Source organism: Eptatretus burgeri, chromosome 16 (assembly GCF_056783735.1).
Source record: "Eptatretus burgeri isolate ZD-2024b chromosome 16, Ebu_testis_v1, whole genome shotgun sequence".
Lineage (NCBI taxonomy): Eukaryota > Metazoa > Chordata > Myxini > Myxiniformes > Myxinidae > Eptatretus > Eptatretus burgeri.
In genome coordinates this window covers 61,014,755-61,035,442 of record NC_140976.1, presented here as the reverse complement: position 1 = coordinate 61,035,442, position 20,688 = coordinate 61,014,755, and the positions used below count along the sequence as shown (strand labels likewise).

The window sequence follows — 20,688 nt, the reverse complement described above, 5'->3', positions numbered from 1 at the left end:
AAACAAAACGGATGTGCATCTGTATACTACCATGTATTGTCTTTTTGCCAAACATGAACAGAATTGGTCCATACATATCCGAGATATGGCTGCCGAGGGTTGTCCGGATGGACGGATGAGACCCAATCCATAAGCCCCCGTTTCGGACCAAGTCCAACGGGGGCTAACAATACTCTCGATGGTTTTCACGGTATGAAGGAAGAAGAAGACTCGATGTAGTACACCATTTGTAACTTGCAGTGAAAGAACTATACCAAGTCCAGATGATATTTTTATTCTGTAAACAATGAGCATTTCCAGTAATGAAACACAAAGCTTTTTCTGAGATCACATGCAAAGAAATCACACACGTATCATCACAAAGGGATTGTAAAATAACCCAAACAGGGTACAACAACAAAACAGGACATCTTAAATAACTTATTTAAGTTATGGTAAACAAAGGCCCACATATAGAAAATATTACAAACTTTTTATACAAAATGTACATGGAAACAACAATGGCCCCCTCAACCATAACCACAAATTATTTATTTATTCCACCTCACTTGTGTCAACACCTGCCAGTTTTCTTCTATTTAAAATTCACAGCTTCTTCAAAGTCAGTGCCAAGCAAATGATTTTGGAAATGGTGTGACATCAGCACATGCAGTGACCAAGTCTGCTCAACGAGAGTCGCCAAACGAGATTCAGAATGAAAAAGAAAAAGAATATGCAAAAATAAGAGAATTGTACAAGTGAAACTCGCGTGCTTTGTGGTTAAACACGGAAACAGTGATGCAAAACTCAATTTCACAATAAATTTCAAGCTCACGCACACACACACCTTCGTTTTGCATTACCATCCCAGTATCTAACATCCAAATTTTTTTTTTTATCTCGGCTCCAAGTGCTTAGCTTTAACACAACGGTCGGTCGTGACTGAAATTTCACAAATGATTGCGGAAATGATGCGACAACTTTACAGTCTGCAAGGTACATGGCTTCAGGTCGGAGAGGATGCGGATAATCTGCAACGGCATCCCTCACATGCAGCCCTACTACGTAAGGCTGTAGCAATTTTTTATTTATTTATTTTCTAATTTACATCAACAGTTCCTCGATTCACAAAAATAAAAATAAAAAACCCGCAAAAGGAAGATGAAAGAACAGGATAAAGATTTGAGGATTCCATCTACAAATAAACGACGTAGCTATGAACTAAACTAACATTACACTATAAAGAAAAACTCTGAGGTTAAAAGGGAAATAATCTACACCGTTATTCAGGACAGGTGAGGCGCCTTGAAGTTTAAAGTGGCCTGATACAAAAACTTCTCGGCATTTTTCAAATCAACCTTCTGATATCGAAAAGAAAACCAAGCGGCTACACATACACTGTATCACATTCACAGATGCACCTGCATTCTTCAAATGATGCAAAAACCCCAAAAAGTACAAAGTTTCACAAAACGCACGTTTCCAAATTCAGCCCAACACGTTGAGCCACAGCCCGGCCTATGAAAACATTCCGAAACCATCGTGACGAGAAAAGTACATTCCTTTGGCCCCAAGAGTTCCATTTTAAAATCGGTGCATAGTAAGCAGTTGAAGAAAAAGATAATTCTATTTATTTATTTTTTTTTGCAACGTAAACCCGTTTCTGGCCACCGTTTTCACAGCTTGCACGATCCCTTTGTAACCGGATAGATTATAGGCCCAAATGGTTAATTTTTTTTAAAATATACTTTCACCTTTTAAAAGCTATTCCACCCCAATGTGTATAATCAGCCCAAGTTTTTGGAGATGGTACATAAACATCAAATGACACAGATATGGCGTCACTCCTCTGCATCTACGTTTTCGAATGTTGCGCGATTTTGAATCAACTGCTTCTCTCTAACATTTTTATGCTGAGGCGGAAGTAAAAATTTCAGAAACCTAACAAAATATACATTGCACATCAAAAGCTACAAGGCAACAAAAAAACACCTTTTCAATAAAAATATCTTCTCTTTTCAAAAGCAAATCAAATATAAACCGAGTCAAATAAAACACTTCCCTATCAAACTTTTCCACTTCCAAACAACTACGAATCCATCATAACTACCTGTAAACACCATTCACACAATGATAAAGTGGGTGCAGAAAAAAAAACCTAACTCAAGTAATAAAATAAAATAAATAGCAAATAATATGACGATAATAAGGATTTCTTTTAAAATATCTGAAATTCCAGTGCTTATCTCGCTAACAAGCGTTCTTCTGGAAAGGTCATGGATAACGTTATTATTTGGCACTTCCTTGAACAATTCCGCAGAGTAAGCTCAGCCGAGGTCACAAGTATTATTCTTCAAATGTTTTTGCTATGAATTACTTTTTTTATTTTTATTTTTAGTCGATAAAGCATGTACATGTTTGTAAGACCTTTGACCTGCACACCATTGACTTAGACCTGGTCGTGTAGAAAACCTGAGCCCTGCCATGCAAAGAAAAGACATTCATGGCAATGGCAACATCACACCAAAATCTCTCTCGACAGCAGGTCGTCACTTGCTCAGATAATCTTTGCAGTGTAAACAGAAAAAGTTGGGCCAACTTCAGATTTTCAAAATCTTTCTTGTTAATCGCGACGAGGAGTCGTGGCGAAGAAGAAAAAAAAGTTGTTAATTCATGTCAAAACAAGAATGCTGAAAGTACTTCACTTTGCCATAGCGACATGCAAGCAACATCATGCAAACATGGCCAATGGCTCTTTGCGAAGGACTGGAGGAAGATGGTGCCACCCTCGTTTTCACTGATCACCTATTCCTCCGGCTATAACAACCCATACTTTCCTCACAACAAAAGTGTTTGAATAATTTGTGTGAAAAACCAAGCACCCTGACAAACAGGTGGTCTCAGATAAGGGCAGAATTTTCAGTTGAGGGTAGAAATGTTTTCTCCATTTTTCAGTTTGCCCCAGATCTGCCACATCATTCGTTCCACCTTTTCGCAGAAAACAGCACAGCCAGGGTTCGATTCCAGCTATAACCTGGGAAGGCAAAGGGGGTGGGTAAACTGTAAAAGGATTTCACAGTACAACACAATTATATTAACTAATAACTAATTATATATATCCTCCTGAACTCTCATGGAGGAAGACCAAGAAGAAGGCCTCTATTTTTGTTCTGCCCAATTTTTGTGCTATGGTTCTCATGGAGTTATTCTGTTCTTTCCGCTTCCAAATTGCTTGCTTTTCTTTCAACGACAGTTATTTGGTCTTCATGTTAGCTTCTTTATGCCTTCTGACTCCCAAGGCAAAAAAAAAAGTCTTGGTTTTAGCAAAGGCTAAAACGAAGACTAGACATTCACAGCTCTTTTATGTGTGAACAATAAATGCAATAAGAAACACCTGAGCAATAATAAACAATGGATGGATGGATAGCAATCATAACAAATTTGACTTCACTGTTCCAATACTTCTAAAGAGCAGTTTCCACCAGGCTGTTCTAAAGGAATTCATTCCAAAAAGTGTGGAATATTTAGGGAGTTCGCTAGGAATGTCCTTTAACAGCGTAATGGCAGGGACTCGTGGAAATTATGCGCAATGTAAAATGCAACTTCAAGTACTCAAGCCACCCACCCCCACCCTCCCCTTTCCCAGATCAAAGTCTTCAAGATCTCTCCCGACCCCAAGTCCGCAAGCTCCCTCTCCCAGGTCTCTGTCCCCCCTCTGACCCCCACCCCCAGTGCTCTGTCCTCTCAAGTACTGAACCCCCCTAAACTCCAGGTCCACAGCTCCCTCCCAACCCCAAGCCCTCAACCACCCACCACCCAAAGCCTATATAGTCAAAGAGCCCACAAAGGTTTATTTGTGTTTTGTTCACCAAAAGGTCTGAGAGTTGTTTCTGGAGTGAAAATGTCTGTAGAAAGGAATATGCTGGTCTGATAAAAATCCACTTGGACAGTTTTCCACAAATTGCGTTTTTGTAGGGGTACCCTGTAATTTCCCGTGAACGCATTTCGTTTCATAAACGTTCCTAACGAACTCTATAAGTAATTAATTTTGACTCAAGCCCAATAGCTACACCCAAAAATGAGATCATGCTAAAGCTTATCCTTGGCCAGGTTCTATGAACTATTCTGTTTCTCAATTTGACTTCAAAAAAGTTTGATTAGCCTGATTTCAATGATCAACCCCAATTTTGCTTACCGGCGCGTTTTATCACCTTATATATTTTTTCCAATCCTGAAGTTTTCAAGAGGATTATTTACAAAACAAATGTACTATTTTGAAGAACTATCATTCCCCTTTCCGATGCAAAAACAATCATGCAAAACGGATTATATTTTGCAGAGTAATGAAAAAAAAGAAAAAAAAGAGTATACGTGGGGTTACTTGGAAAATATCACAATTTCCGATGATTCTTGGAATATACATGTAAATGTAAAATAAGTCGAGGTTACGTTTTAATTACAATATAGCGATTTATTGACATTATCATAATATGACAAAATTGTTAACAATGTACAACAACATAATCATGATAATCAGATATATCTGTCTTGTAAATGAAATAGTTGTCATCCATGTGTATTAATAGCAATGTGTTGAGAAGTTTGGAAAATGAGAATGCTAATCTATTGATTTTTGTTCAATATGTTCCTATAGATCTGGATAAGTGTCTTGGTAATCTTCGGTTTTATAATGAATCCATGAATGCATCTGGACCGTCATCACACAATGAGCTTTCCATTTTGCTCATCTCCAATCATCGTCGTCCACATCCGATTCATCTGATCCATACAAAAGTTCTCCGTACGACATTTCCACATCCTCGTCGTCCTCTGATTCGATGACGGATTCCTTTTCACTGAGGAACTGGCTGATATGGCGTGGCATCTGATCACCATCAAACCAATCGATTGCGAAGCTTCCATCAACCAGGATCCATCCGTGTTGGCACGGCTGGCCACATTAGCTTGATGGATCTTGACGTGCAGCTTTCTTCCACAGAGAGGCAACATAATTTGCTCTCTTGATTTTCTTGATCAGAACGGATCGACAAGGTGGCATGCTGCTTGGGTTTACACCCTTGATCTTCTCCAGGAGATCCCCCAGCTGTCTTGGCACATATTTGTGTTGAAACATAACATAGCAGGTAGTGTCAACGCTGAGCAAGTTGTTTCCCATACAGCGAGCATACAAATGCTCAATTGTCAAAACTGTTTCATCAGGCACATTGTGGTGCTCGCCGAGCATGGCAAACGCTGAGATGAACTGTTCGTGTTTCATCATGATGTCAAGGGGTCTCTGTTTTCCTTTGTTCATGAAGGATGCTGTGAAGTCGGTACCAGTAAATGCATGAAGTCCAGGAAGAGCTTGCAGGACAGTAGACTCCAATTCATCAACCAGTTTGGGAATACTGATGTATCGCCTGGTGTTGTTACTGCTGAGTCCAAGATCCATCTATACGTTTGGGCAGTCGTGTGCGGCACCTGCGTAGCACAACAGAACCACGAGGACGTCCGTGTCGTTGCTTCTGACCCTCATCGTTGCTGCTGGTGATACTTGCATGATATGATCAAGATAAAACACAAGTCGAGTGTCAGTTTCTTCATGTTGGCAGTTCAATGCCTCTGTGTCTTCTCTGAATACACTCCCTCCGTTTTCTCTGAACGTGTAGCAGACACCATCTAGACCCATGACCACAATGTGATCCTTCAGTATGCTAGCATATCTGTTGTTCTTCCATTTGTTTGCGAGGAAGCGAAGGAATCCTGCTTTGAAAGAACATGACTGAAGAGCTGTTTGCCAATTCTGAGGCCGCTTCTGTTCAGGACCTGTCACAGCAATCGCCATTTCTTCTGACCCCTCGTCTGTTTCGCTCAGCCTCTTTGATACTCGGAGTGATGTACGTATCACAAACAGGATCAGTGCGTGGTGACATCTCGCACAACCGTCGGAGGATTACTTCAGATACCCCACCAAATGTGGGAGGGAGATTCAGCAATGTGTGTCGCAGGAACATCACATCGACTAATGTGACGTCAATATCTCCTGGTTTCTCACTTTCAACCATTCCCTCCAGCTTGTACAGAAGCTTTGACTTGTCAGTTTTGTTGATGCTACCATCCACATGCGCCAGGGCGAGTGGAATTGGAGTCGGTGGATATTGAAAGACTTTCTCAATATCTATCCTTTCCAACGTACTGATGTAGAGTAGCCTTCCAAACAGGTCTCTGGTCCCTTGTAGTTCGACTACCTTCTGGTCCTTGATGGTGATGTTTTTCTTCACAGCAGCACTCGCAAAGTTCTTGATCTTCCTTCTGCTGATTGGTTTCTCGAAGCGAGCTTGATCGTCGAAGCTCTCTGGTGTGAAATTATCACACAACTCCTGGCCTTTCACTTGAAACCCCAAGCTGTCCTACTTCCAACGCCTCCGTTGTGCTTGGCCTTGGTAAGTCATCCTGTGTGCTTTGAACCTTCAATATCAGGGACCAAAGGTAGAATGCAGCTTCTTGTACTGCATGGTCATCAAAATTTCCACGCCTGATTGCGGCATCTTGACTGAGGTTAGCATTATGTATGATTGTCCCCGTCTTGTGACTTACACAATGACTGGTCAGTTCATTTGGATATGTTTTCAGGATCTTGTCGGCCAAGCTTCTAGCGGGATATGTCGTCTCATCGTCTCCAAGCAAGGTGAGGCAGCGCACATGCAATGATGACAGGCATTCTGCTCCTTGATTTGACACCAAGGTTACATCAATATGCTTCTGGAGTTCCTGGAATGCTGCTTTGTGAGTGGCCAACTTTGAAGAAATCATGTCGTCATCTTTCTGTACTGCGGTTTGGCAATGATGTATGTAATTTCTCCTGCAGGAGTGGTGATATCGTACTTCCTTTGCCTTCATGTCGAGACCTCCGAGCTTTGCAAGCATCACGTTATCTTGCGCAAGTTCAGCTGCATTTTTTATGCTTTCCTCACCCATGTCAGTCATACAGGTCCCCAACACTTCCCGCTTGCCTTTCCCAAGTAACTTGGTGATGGGATTGCAGAACAGGCACTTTTTCTCAAAGATGTCTGTAGAACTTCCGAAGTCTCGTTTCTCTACCTTCAAAACTGAAGGACAAGTATTGAAAATACTGTACGCGGTTTTCCGGCCACTGCACAGCAACGGGTGGTTGCTCGGCAACAAAATTCAAACGCGCACATTCCCAACAAATACTGCACATGTTGGCAAAGTTTCATCGAAATCGGTTTGCTGGTTCGTGCTGTGGAGCCTCGCATTGCAGACACACACACACACACACACACACACACACACACACACACACACACACACACACACACACACACACACACACACACACACACACACACACACACACACACACACACACACACACACACACACACACGGAAAACCCGACAATAATGGATATCTAGCATATATAGCGAATCCAATATTCATGTATTGTATTAAATAAATTAACAAAAAACAATTACAAATGTTAAAACTTGTGAAACGTATTTACAACATGACACATGTTCACCCTCAGTCATCATCATCATCAGTTTCTGGAGAAACAGGAGTTGATTCTTCAGTTTCTCCCTCGGCATCCAGCAAGGATGGCATTGGTGCTGCATTGTTGCAGGTTTGACCAGTGCACTTTGTACACAGGGCAGAGCAGTGCACCCCCATCTTCCTGCAGCCACATGACACTCCACAGACATCTGCTCTTCAGCCACAAGAGATCATGTTGAGCAGAGTGTCTGGAGTAATGGGACGGTCAATGTCAACTGGAGTCAGGATGTACTCCAGTTTCCATCCCCATGCTGCTGGCTGCAAGGGCCTCCCCCATCCATTCCTGAATAGTGAGATATGTTCTGAAGGAATGTTGCTTGGCTGTAGCACTTGTTGGAGGCAAAGTTGCCAACTGGAACGTTGAGGAAAGTGACGTTCTGCTGATTGCCTTGTTGTCGGCGATGTAGCGGAACACGTCCAGTGATGCACAACTAGATGCACCATAGAGCTTCAGGAGGAAGCTTTCACCTGCTTCTTGTACTTGCTGATGAGTGCTCTCCACGTTGATGAATGTGTTGAGTAGGTCATACTCCTTATTGTTATGCACCAGATTGAATGCCTTGCGCTTCCCTTGGCGATACAGAGCAGACACGGTGTCACATCTAGTTATGGCATGCAGCACCATCAGATATTTACTTGTGTCACCAATGCTTGCTTGAATGTTGTCAACTCTGTAGAGTGTTGTGGGGTTCTTGCAGCATAACTTGTACAGGTCCATGTTTGTTGACTTCTTTGCCCTGCGTAGTTGCTCTGCTGCCTTGGTGGAGACGGTTCTGTAGACATCGAACACAGTCGTAGTGCCAACCCCATAGTGCTTCAGGATGTAGGCAATGTAGCACTGGCAAACACCTCCATAGGTTGATGGCTGTGGCCAGACTACTGACTGCAACAGATGGCCTCCATCTATGACAAACTGGCAGTTGTTTGGAATGTTGGGTTGTACAGGGGCAAATGACTTGAGGAGAGTACCTAGGGCACTCTTGGTTGGTTTCTGCATGGCACCATTATGAAACAGGGTTGGAGGTTGAGGAGCCAGCTCATATGATATGAACTGCTTCATGTCAGAACTTGTCTTGAGGACACAAGTGATCCTGTTGAAGAAGAGAGTGGGATTCACCTCTGTGTTTTGCCCCCCTGACGTTGATGCTGTTCTTATCTCCCATAGTCTTGACTTTGTCACTGCGATGCAGGGTGATCTCTGTGAACTGCTTCCCTGTTATTTTAGATGCTGCAGCTTGATCAATCTGCACGGCATTGTCATAGTTGACAGATGTGTCGGCTACAACACCAGTTGGAAATAGACACGAGGCGATCAGGCTGGTAACCTGCAAATGGTGGATGTGCCTGCAGCCACTGGAGGAAGACATCGTAGTCTTTCTTGTCTGTAGCCTGAGTGGATGAACAAAGATCTTTGTGTTGTTCAGAGGTAGCAGTGTGCACACCAGTGAACTTCTCCAAAGCATCGCACAAAGGAACACAGTGAGGCAGTGCATGCAACCATTTCGTTAAGGTGCTGTCTGTTATCCCTCTACCATGTGTCATCCCTCCACTGGTTTTCAGCATCATCAGGAACTGCTCGATTGTCTGGTCGGAGAAGTTGCCAGACCAGAACTCATCGGCTCGGCGGATGGTGAAATACCCCTTTGCAGAGAACAACGTGTACTCCTCAGGTGGCATGACTTGTGCAATGGAGTTCATCTGCTGCAAGTACAGTCTGCCAGACTTGGCATACGGTAGATGACCTGCTGCATGGAAATGTGGGATCATCTCCTGCACACAGTGAAGATGAAGCTTCCAGTTGCTAGTCTTCTCAGCTCTGATGAAGTTGAGCATGAGCAACACCTGGTGGATGTACTGCACCCATAACTTCCCTGTTCTGCTCTGTGTGGCAGCTTGATCTCGGTGGTGAGTGAGAAACTGTTGAAACTCTTGCAGACTTTCATCTTCATCTATGTCAGCAGCATCTTCATCTTGGTCCACTGTGTCCTGGTACAGACTGACCAGATGTTCCTTGTTTGTCTGGCTCTCCCAGTCTGACCTGTCTAGCAGTACATAGATGAGGGCCAGCAAGGTCAGAATGTGGGCACGCACTGCTCGAGAGAAGGCATGACCTGTGAGCATATGCACCACTGAACCTTTGGCATACACTCGTTCCCACAGGTTTTCCAACCCGCTCGTGTCATGATCTTCCCAATGCTGCCTAGGTAAGACATCAGCAGGTGGAAGCCACCAAGTCGCACCACCATTTTGTCCAAGTCTCTGGAGGCAGCAACAATTTCAGAAGCCTTTTCATACAGAGGCTGATCAAATGTTACTGGGCAGATCTTGAGGTTGTGCTTGTCACTTTGTGTCTGTGCAAAGCACAGTGCAGTGTAGATAGTGTTGGGGTTGCTTGGTTCCAGATTGATGAATGGGAGAGTCTCAATTCTGGAGGTTTGGAACTCATCACTTTTCAGAACAGTTTTCATGAAGCTACTCCAAGGCAGACACGGTGTTAAGTTCAACATGTACCCAAGCATCCAAATGGAATCAAGAGCTGATGCTTGCAGTCTGTGAGTGTCTGAGATTTACGGAGGCTCTACTGTAACTGACTGCAAAGCAGGAACTGCACGTTTGCTGTATGTCTTGATGGGTATGTGCCCAAAAGTGCCAACTGCTTCAGCTGGGGGTAGTTGCATTGTGCGCTTGACAGGAGACTTTTCTACTGTTCCGGGTGGTGTTACACAAGCTATGCCACGCATGGCATGGAAAGTGTTGTGCCCAGTTAGTGTAGCAACATTTAAATCTGCATTATCAAATACACACTGGGTGAAACCATTGAGGCCATAGGAGGGCTCACCAGCAGATATGAGGCTGTTTTCAAATCGCTGGACCTCCTTGTAGTCATCTGCAAAACTGATGCTACTGAGGATGTCTATCAGCTCGCGAGAGGCATACTTGCGATGTATGTACACTGCTATGGCAAGTAGCACTGGTGAAATGAAAGACCTTGGTCTGCAGGCAGAAATGACAGAATGGACAATGGCAGTGCATCGCCGACTCACTACAGCAGCATTTTTGCCCTTTGGGTCCAACAACTTGTGCAAGAAGAGCTTCAGACTCAGGAATCATAGAGGAACCATTTTCAGTTTCTTCCAAGGTTGGACATTCACCGAGCTCATACACTGACAAACGAATCTCATCACGAATAATTGAAGCTGCCATTTCAATTCTTCTTTCATTTTCACAAGCTTTGTCAGCTGCTTGATCTGCCACCCACCTCTCACGAAGTATCCGGTGAGCAGATTCACGGACACTGACTATGCTGGATTTTTCAGGGAGGCTTGTTATAATGATCTCATCTTTGTATCGCTCTTTCAGTTTCTGTTTGAAGTACTTGAGAGAATAGCCTTCCTCACCATTCAAGAATGTTTCCATGTGCTCCATGAGGTCAGAAACTGCATATTGACATTCGTCATTATCATCTATATATGCACATAGCTCATTGAAAGCTGAAATCCTTTGAACATAAACTGGTTTGCCAACAGGTTTCAACTTTTGTGGGTTAGAAAGAAATTCCTGGGCACAGGCACGATGGTATTTTGCCTCTGCAGCAACCAAATCAATGTTTGCTTCTATTCTTTTTGGTAACCACCTCTCCCCACTCATCACCCCTCTCTGTTGCCCTTTTCAACATATTGTTCTTGAACTCTATTGTCTCTACATTGCTTGTTAACTTTCTGCGTTTGGTTTCAAGTCTGCTGCTAGTAATCAGTACTTCAGAGCAGAAAAGGCAGTGTGTAGTGATGTCAAACAGAGTTCTGGACCGCAGGGTGGGTTGTTCAAATTCCTCATCTGCCGCTGATTTCTCAGACTTTCTCGTCTCAGATCTGATGGATGATTCCCGGGTGTAGGCTTTTCTACAGGCAATGTGAAGCGTCAGTGACTCCTGTATCTGTAGAAGTTCATGAAGACCATCCTGTCTCTCAAGGCTTGCAGCTACTAGAGTTGTCCTTCCTTTGGGTCCAACTTGCACAAAATCCTTGATGCATAAGTCCTTACAAATGATGCATGACTCCATCTCCTGCTCTGAAAAGAAAACATTGTATTGTGTATGTCAGCCATTTTAAATATTTTATCTAGCGAAGTTGATTATATACTTATTACTCACTGTAAATATAAATAAGTTGATTTTTATCTTTAAAATAGCCATAGTAATTGATTTTTTTTTAACTTAAAATCTATGTTTTGACCCATTATTTTTAATTCTATGATTATTTCAGCTTGAAATATGAGAAAATCTTGGACGCCATCTTGAATTTCTCAAAAGCCCCAAGGGGCATTCTTGGGGACTTTTAGTATGTTACTCCTGACAGTTCTCTGAACATATCCTGAAAGTTTCAGCTTGTTATAAATTTGTTCTGGGTTTGACTCAAATTTGACTTGATACTCCTGGACTAATGCCTGGTGTTGGCTTAGTGGTTAGGGTGGTGGCTTGGGATCCCAGGGTCCTGAGTTCAAGCCCCGTTGGCTGCTGAATTAACACCAGGGGGTTGACTCAGCCTGTCATCCTTCCGAGGTCGGCGAAATGAGTACCAGTGTACTGGGCCCGGTGTATGCCCCGGTTAGAATAGGTGTACCATATCCCTGTGTGTCGTAAGAGGTGACCAGGGTTGGCGTCAGGAAGGGCATCCGGCCATAAAACATTGCCTCAAGAAAAAGCCCAACCCCTGCACAGCAGGGAAAAATGGCTGTAAAAAAACTCCTGGACTAATGTTGTCGTTGAAAGGTTTGACTTCTTCGGTAGTTTTACCGTGAATATGGAGAATGCATGTACGTTTTGATGCCATTTTGTTTGCTGTTGGTGAACCTGAAAGAAAGAAAAAAATGCTATTCTACCACCACCAAAGTTCTACATTCATTATACAGGGAATACGCGTGCTATACATAAACATCGTAGTCTGGTCAACAGAAGATAGAATATTATACATGCATCTGTTATAGTTAGAGTATGTCACATTTGTGCAACAAAAAATGAAACTGACGTCCGACCATCTATTTCACCGAAAATAGAGTACTGTATACCAAATAATCAATTATCTGGGTATACTACTCAGACAAGAACTTTTCCACTTGCAAAGAACATTGAGGTAGTATATACACCATATCAATATAAAACATAATATTTTGCAATGAGTCACTTTGCTTGAGAATTGTGTAAATCTCAAAAACTGCAATATTTTACAAGTAACCCCATGTATACTCTTTTAGTCCTTACTCTGCAAAATATAAACCCTTTTGCGTGATTGTTTTTGCATAGGAAAGGGGAATGATAGTTCTTCAAAATAGTACATTTGTTTTTTTTAAATAATCCTCTTGAAAATTTCAGGATTGGAAAAAATACACAAAAAAAATAAGATGATAAAATGTGCCAGTAAGTAAAATTGGAGTTAATCATTGAAATCGGGCTAATCCAACTTTTTTGAAGTCAAATTGAGAAACAGAATAGTTCATAGTATCCGGCCAACGATAAGCTTTAGCATGATATCTCATTTTTGGTGTAGCTATTGGGCTTGAGTCGAAATTAATTTCTTATGAGTTCATTCGAAACGTTTACGAAACGAAATGCGTTCACGGGAAATTATAGGGTACCCCTATAAAAACGTGATTTGTGGAAAACTGTCCAAGTGGATTTTTATCAGACTAGCATATTCGAATTCTACAGACATTTTCACTCTGAAAGCAACTCTCAGAAGTTTTGGCAAACAAAACACAAATAAACCTTTGTGGGCTCTTGGGCTAATACTCCCACTTCCAAAATCTGTCTTCTCTGCGCCTCGCCCCCGCCCCCCCCCCACTCCAACTCTGTCCTCCACTCCCCCATTCTTCAAGTCCTCAACCTCCACACCCCAAGTCCACAGCTCCCCTTTTCTACTTCAAGCTCTCAATCCCCCTTTCCAACCCCAATACCTCAATCCTCCCTCCCCCCAAGCCTCAACCCACCTTTTCCAACTCTGTCCCCTCTGTGCCCTCCCCCGACTCCAACTCTGTCCTCCACTCCCCCTTTCTTCTTCAAATCCTCAACCCCCTCCAAACTCAAGTCCTCAACCCCTCCCCAAAAGCCTCAACCCCTCACCTGAACATTCACCCCACTTTCCAACTCTATCCATTCTCCCACCCCCCCCACTCCAACTCTACATCCTCAACTCCCCCTTTCTTCTTCAAATCCTCAACCACCATCTCTCTCCCAACTCTGCTTTGCATAGTAGTCACAAACTGTGAAGACTGTTGACGTTTCTTGGTGAAGTACATCGACGAAAAGGAAATTATTCATTGCACAGAATGGATTAAATAATTTTTGGTTATATGAGTGTTCCTTCTTATCCCTGTGTCGTAAGAGGCGACCAGGGTTGTGTCAGGAAGGGCATCCGGCATAAAACCTGTGCCAAATCACTATGCGGATCATACGGATGATCCGCTGTGGCGACCCCTAACGGGAGCAGCCGAAAGAAGAAGAAGAAGATGAGTTATATTCTTTTGGTAACCGCCTCTCCCTACTCATCACCCCTCTCTGTTGCCCTTTTCAATTTTTTTGCCCTTTTCAACCCCTTCATGTTCCTTCTGATACTGGAGGTGTGCAAGCCAGCGACTCTGCAATTACAGTGCCTTTAGGACGTATTCACACCCCTCGACTTTTGTCACATTTTGTTTGTTAACAGTCTGAATTTAAAATGGATTAAATTAAAAAAAAAATTATCATGGATCAACACAAAATACCCTGTAATGACAAAGTGAAAACATGTTCTTAGAAATTTTTTTTTTGACAAATTAATGAAAAATGAAAAGCTGAAATGTCTTGCATCAATAATTATTCAGATATCAAGATTCAGATAAATATCAAACAAATCGTTTCTCCTAATGCTTTCAGTCTTTCACGTGCCTTTTTGCAAACTCCAGGCATGCTGTCATGTGCCATTTTCTCAGGAGTGGCTTCTGTCTGGCCACTCGATCATAAAGCCGATATTTGTGAAGTGCTGCAGAAATTTTTTTTCCAGCAGGTTCTCCCATTTCAGCCAAGGAACTCTGTAGTTCCATCAGAGTGGTCATTGGGTTCTTGTCACCTCCCTGATGAAAGTCCTTCTTACTCAGTTTCTCAGTTAGGTCAGACGGCCAGCTCAAGGAAGAGTCTGGGTAGTTCCATATTCTTTCCATTTCCTAATGATGGGGCTCACTGTGCTCTTGGGAACTTTCAATACTCCAGAAATTGTTTTTTTTCCCTTCCCCAGATCTATGCCTCCTCACAATTCTATCTCAGAGTTCTACGGACAGTTCCTTGGACTTCATGGTAGAGTTTCTGCTCTGACATGCACTGTCAAGTGTGGGACCTCGTATAAAAAGGTGTGTTTCTAAATCATGTCCAATCAATTGAATTAGCCACAAGTGGACTCCAATCAAGCTGAGACAGCTCAAGATTGATCAAAGGAAATTGGATGCACCTGAGCTCAATTTTGGAGTCAGAGCAAAGGGGTTGAATACTTGTTGATGAAAGACATTTCAACTTCTCATTTTTAATAAATTTGTGAAAAATTCAAAAAACTTGTTTTCACTTCATCACTATGGGGTATTTTGTGTGGATCAGTGACAAAAAATTGAAATTTAACCCATTTTAAATTCAGGCTGTAACACACAAAAAAAAACGTGAAAAAGTTAAGGGGTGCGAATACTTTCTGAAGACACTGTATACATCGCCCATGAAACTTCGTGTTTCCGTTCACATAAGGCATTGTCAGAGCACGTTCTTTTGTACATCTCACATGTGCATGAAAATAAAGTGGAAGCATTAGTAAGGAGTCCCATATTCCACTTGTAAGGGAATTTATTCACAATGGAGTGTAAAATATTGAGGGAGTTTGCTATGAATGTCCTTTGACGGCATAATAGTCACTAACTGTAAAGACTGCTAACGTTTCTCAGTGAAGTGAATCAACAGAAAGGTAATTACATGTTGTATGAAATAGACTGAATAGTTTGGGGTTATATTATTTTTTTTTACTTCCAGTGGGTGTGTGAACCAATGATTCCGACCCTATACACCATTAGTATGTGCAACAAAAATGCACACAACTCAAAATTGCTTGAGTATCGATACTTGTAAACATCTGCATGCACCATCGGAACCCAAGAGCTCTTTAATGAGGTATCATCCAGCAGTATAAGTGATGTGGTTACGAAGTTTACCCCGTTCAGACACAATTGTGCAATTTGCATCGATATTATATATACATACATACCTGCAGACATACATACACAAGTTGGGTCACCATCAAGATCGGGTTATAAGAATTTAGCAAAACATCAAGAACATTGTCGTTTACAGCTGAAGCAAAGATTAACTAGGTGAGTGTAACATGGCGATGATGGGCTGATTTACTTAATTTCCGTGTTTTTAAGGTCGTATAGTATCGGGCAAGCACTCCTTACACCTGCTGTAGTTCTGCAGAGACTGAGGACCCTTTGTATATTACATAAACTAGCAGAGTACCCGCCTGACGGGTGATCTTGTTCTAAGCATGCAACATGTTCTTCTGACACAACTTTATTTTGGCAGTGTATCGGCAACTGAGAGCTGCCTCAATTACTCCCAAAAATAAAAAGGAAATCATTCAGGTTACATGCATGAAGCAAAAACATACCTACTGCTTATAATTCAAAACTCCTCACTGCACTGTAAAGGTTGGGACTTTTAATACCCTCCCTCACATAGAGCGGCACGACACGATACACATTTACAGGGAGAATTTGCATCCACTCCCCCCCTCCCCTCCCCAAGATGACCGGCAAAGATAAAAAATACCCCAATGTATGTCTCCCCCTTTTGCGTCATTTCACAAATATGTCGTCACTTTATTAATTCCACCACTTGATTTGCGTCGCCTCAACCCACAATTAAATCGCTGACAGCATACGTTCTTTCTCGTATTCATCCTTTCTCGTATTCATTGCCTCAGCCTTTGCCTCCATCTACCCTGTACATGAACTACTTTGTATGGCACATGAAGAAATGTACTGTAGAGTGGCTAGTCAGCAGCATAAAAGCATTACCTGAGAAGTGAAATTGGATGTTATTCGTTGAATCAAAGCTGGTGAACGTGCCGTTGATACTGCTGGGTTAAGTTTGCGTCCGACTACGGTGTGTACTATCCATAAAAATTCCGACGTTTATTGCATGTCGTGGCTGGTTTGATCACTTCCGGAAGAGGTCCCGAAGGTAAGAATTAAAATTCTAAAATATGTTCTTTATTGTTGTTTAAATTTGTCGATGTATTTATTTGAAAAATTTGTATGCATATTTGAATACAACTGCTATTAACCCCAAAAAAGGTAATATCATCGGTAAAAAGTGAAATATAATACTGTGGACCCCCCACATTCGCCGATTCGACATTTGCGGACCCCACATATTGGTGGGTCAGTGTGACTTGCTTCGACATTCGCGCTTCGCATATGAGCACGTTTTTCTTACAATATACTTTAGGACTGGTCTCCTTTCTCCACCACCACTGATATTAATTAAGCTTGGGAATTCTTCCACAGAAACCTGCTCTCTCTTATGCAAAGACTCATTCCACCTCTTCATCAATTATCTTTCCCATCCTCCCGGTCTTGATACTCTGAATCCTGTGGTGAGGCAATTACTTTAAAACAACTTGTATTCTTCTCCTGGATGGCATATCCAACCAAAGGCAATCTCAAATCATGCCGCAACGCCCATAACAAGTGTGTGGTCTACTCTCACGCAAACATGAAAACGTTATCAGTCCAATCTCCAGAATGAACTTTCAAACTAGTCTCCCTCCTCTAAAACCTCGTGGCACCTTGTCAAGTCAGTCTCTGGTGTATGCTCCCCTTTCCATCCCTTCCCTCTCTTCAAATGGCACCACAGCCGACTCTGCTCGTGAGAAGGCCGAATGCCTCAATTCTGTTTGCTTCCAAATCTTGTGTCCCTAACATTTCCCTCTCAGTACCAATCCTTTCCAGTCGTACCCAATTGCTCCTGAATTCTGTGTTTTTTTGCACCTGAAAAAGTGGAAAAATATCTGGCAACCCTCAATTCTGACTCTGCAACCGGACAGGACGGCATCAGCTCATGTGTCCCAAAAACCTGCTCTGCTGCTCTCACGCTTCCTCTCTATGCCCGTTTCACCCTGTCATTTACCATAAGTCATCTTCCATTTGCTTGAAAATCAGCCAACATCAGGGCATTACATAAAGAGGTGCAAAATGGATCCCCTAAACTACAAAACCATTAACTTACTTCCCATTATCAGCAAGATCATGGAATCCATTAACACAGTTGACATAAAATCATTCCTTTTCTCCAACAGCCTCATCTCAGATCATCAATTTGGATTCAGACCCGGTCACTCGACCTTGGATATGCTACTTCGACTCTCACAATGGATGGAGGCCCTCGGGATCAGACAAGAGATAAGGGCCATCTCTGGACATATCTCGAGCTTGTGAAAGTCTGGCATTCCTCCCCTCTCAAAGACAACATATGGCTCTCAACACATCCCTTTTATCTCCTCTCCCTGTCAAGGCTGGAGTACCCAAGGCAGTCTTATTATAGGCCCAATCTTATTCCTAATATTCATCAATGATCTCTCCGAATCTCTGGAAAATCCTCTTTGTCTCTTTGCTGTTGATTCGACTCACTGCCGTGACCTCTCTTAGCCTTCTGAGAAACTGGTCAAACACTTGGAATGTGTCTTTAAATCCTGAGAAATCTCATTCATTTTCTCTTTCTTTCTCTCTCTTTCTCTCTCTTTCTCTCTCTTTCTCTCTCTTTCTCTCTCTTTCTCTCTCTCTCCCTCTCCCTCCCCCTGCTTGTCGCTGGTGAGTCGTGCGTGGGTGTGGCGTCATGGCGGTTTCGTGTTGGCAGCTGTGAGTACTGTGTTGTGTTGTTGTCGTTCCTATCCCCATTTCGTTTCCCTCTGTGTCACTGTACGTGCTTGTGGAGTTTTTTTTCTTCCCCGTTTCCCTTCCTGCTGAGACGAGAGAGAGGGAGAGCACGCACAGTAGGTGCTTTGTGGGTTTTCCTTGAAACCTTCGGTTTCTGGGCCTACTTTTCATCTGCCTTGTTTTCATAGGCCTACCGTTTATCGCTGATTTAGCTTCTTCCTTATACTCTTCTTTTTCCTTATATTTTCATTCTTTATTTTATTTTACCTTCACCTGCGAATTCTACTCGTGACAGGTCTTTTTTTTTTTTTTTTTTTTTGTATACCTTGGTCGAGGCTCGTATGAGAGCAAACACACAACTCACAGCAAGGAGGCATGAGACAAGAGGGGCGGGAGTGGAAGGAACAAAACAGTGGGGAACAGACACATTAGGTGAACTGTGGAAGGGAGAGGGATGGGGATGGGATGGGGAACATGGCGAAGAGAAGATGGACATTTCAGGGACTTTCAGGAAGGAAAGCAGGAGAAATGAAGGAAGTGGGCTTGGGTGGATTATCGGGGGTAGAAAAGATCGAGGATTTGGATGGGGGAAGATAAGAGGTGGTGGTGAACAGCTGTTTTGAAAGCCTGGAGGGAAGAATGGGAAAGAATAGAGTGAGGAAGTTTATTCCAAAGGCGGGAAAAAAGAGGAATGAAAGCGTGAAGATGAGCAGTGATTCGTGATTTTGGTAGTTTTACCAGAAGGGGGTTGTTGGCGGACCTTGAGCGCCCTGTGGAAATGTGGTGGGGACAAATCGCAGAGAGAGCAGGGGGGGCAAGGCTGGAGATGAGTCGGTAGAAGACAGAAAGACCACCGACCAACCAGCGGTGATTGAGTGAGAGGCCCAAAGACTCAGCTTCATTGCGGGAGATGCCGCTGATCTTAAATGCCCTGGTTTCGACAGCGTGAAGCCGAGAAAGGTGGGAGGCAGGAGCACCAGCCCAGAGGGGAGAGCAGTACTCCATCAGGCTACGGACAAAAGCTTTGTAAGTGGTAAGGAGCTCAAGAGGGCCGAGGAAGGACTTAGCACGACGGAGGATTCCCAGTCGGCGACTGGCTTTTGAGGCGAGGTTGGAAATGTGACTTTCCCAGGAAAGGTCATGGCAGATAGTGAGACCTAGAAGCTTGAAAGAAAAGACTTCTTCCAGAGGATTGTTGAGAAAGTGGATGGGGGTTTTGTAAACGGTCCTTTCGAAGAGACATAGTGAGAGTGTGAGATTTGTCTGGATTGAAAGACATGTTCCACGTGTTGGACCAGTTTGTGATTTTATCCAGATCTGCAGTGAGCGAAGAAGCTGCTGCTTGCCGGTCTGAGGGATGACAGATGGTACGGCAGAGGGTGGAGTCGTCGGCAAAGAGAAATAGAGGATTTTCCAGAGAGTCCGAGAGATCATTGATAAAAACCAGAAAAAGAACAGGGCCCAGAACGCTACCTTGAGGAACTCCAGCCTGCACAGGAAGAGGGGATGAAAGAACTCCATTTAGGGCCACACGTTGACTGCGACAGGAGAGGAAGTCTGCAAGCCATGAGTGGAGATGGCCTTGAATACCATGGGAAGAGAGTTTGGTGAGTAGGGCAGGGTGCCAGACTGTGTCAAAAGCACGTGATATGTCCAGGGATATGGCTCGGATTTCCTGTCTGGCATTGAGGACCTCCATCCATTGATGGGAGAGCAGAGGCAGCATATCCAGGGTAGAGTGACCTGGTCTGAAACCAAATTGATGATTGGAAATCAAGCCATTGGAGAAGAGGAAGGATTTCATATCTGAGGCGATGATGGATTCCATCACCTTGCTGATGATTGGGAGAAGGCTGATTGGTCTGTAGTTATAGGGATCTGTTTTTGCACCTTTTTATGCAGGGCAGTGATGTTAGCAGATTTCCAAGCAGATGGCAGATGACCTTGGGCAAATGAGAGGGTGAATAGAACAGAGAGAGGGTGAGCAAGAGCAGAAGAGCAGGCTTTGAGGACACGTGGGCTGATGCCGTCTGGACCGGTTGCAGAATCTGACTCGAGGTTTGAAAGCAAGCTCTCCACCTTGTCAGGAGAAAAGGATACAGAGTCCAGGGACAGTTGGGTGCGACTGGGTAAAGTGGGTAGAGATAGTGATGGGTTTAGGACACAAGATTTAGCTGCAAACACCGAGTTTGG

The 20,688-nt window shown here is 43.2% G+C and overlaps 1 protein-coding gene and 1 pseudogene across 1 annotated transcript in view; both read right to left on the bottom strand.

The window, feature by feature from the left end:
- Positions 1-258: 258 nt before the first annotated feature.
- The window catches only part of LOC147011167 (kinase suppressor of Ras 2-like), a 36,041-nt gene continuing 15,611 nt past the window's right edge, over positions 259-20,688 (bottom strand). Inside the window, exon 5 of the mRNA XM_085858601.1 lies at positions 259-3,013. Coding sequence (XP_085714727.1) covers positions 3,007-3,013 — 7 coding nt within the window. The 3' untranslated portion in view covers positions 259-3,006. The remainder of the gene's footprint in view (positions 3,014-20,688) is intronic.
- LOC147011168 (uncharacterized) lies at positions 8,812-11,202 on the bottom strand (annotated as a pseudogene).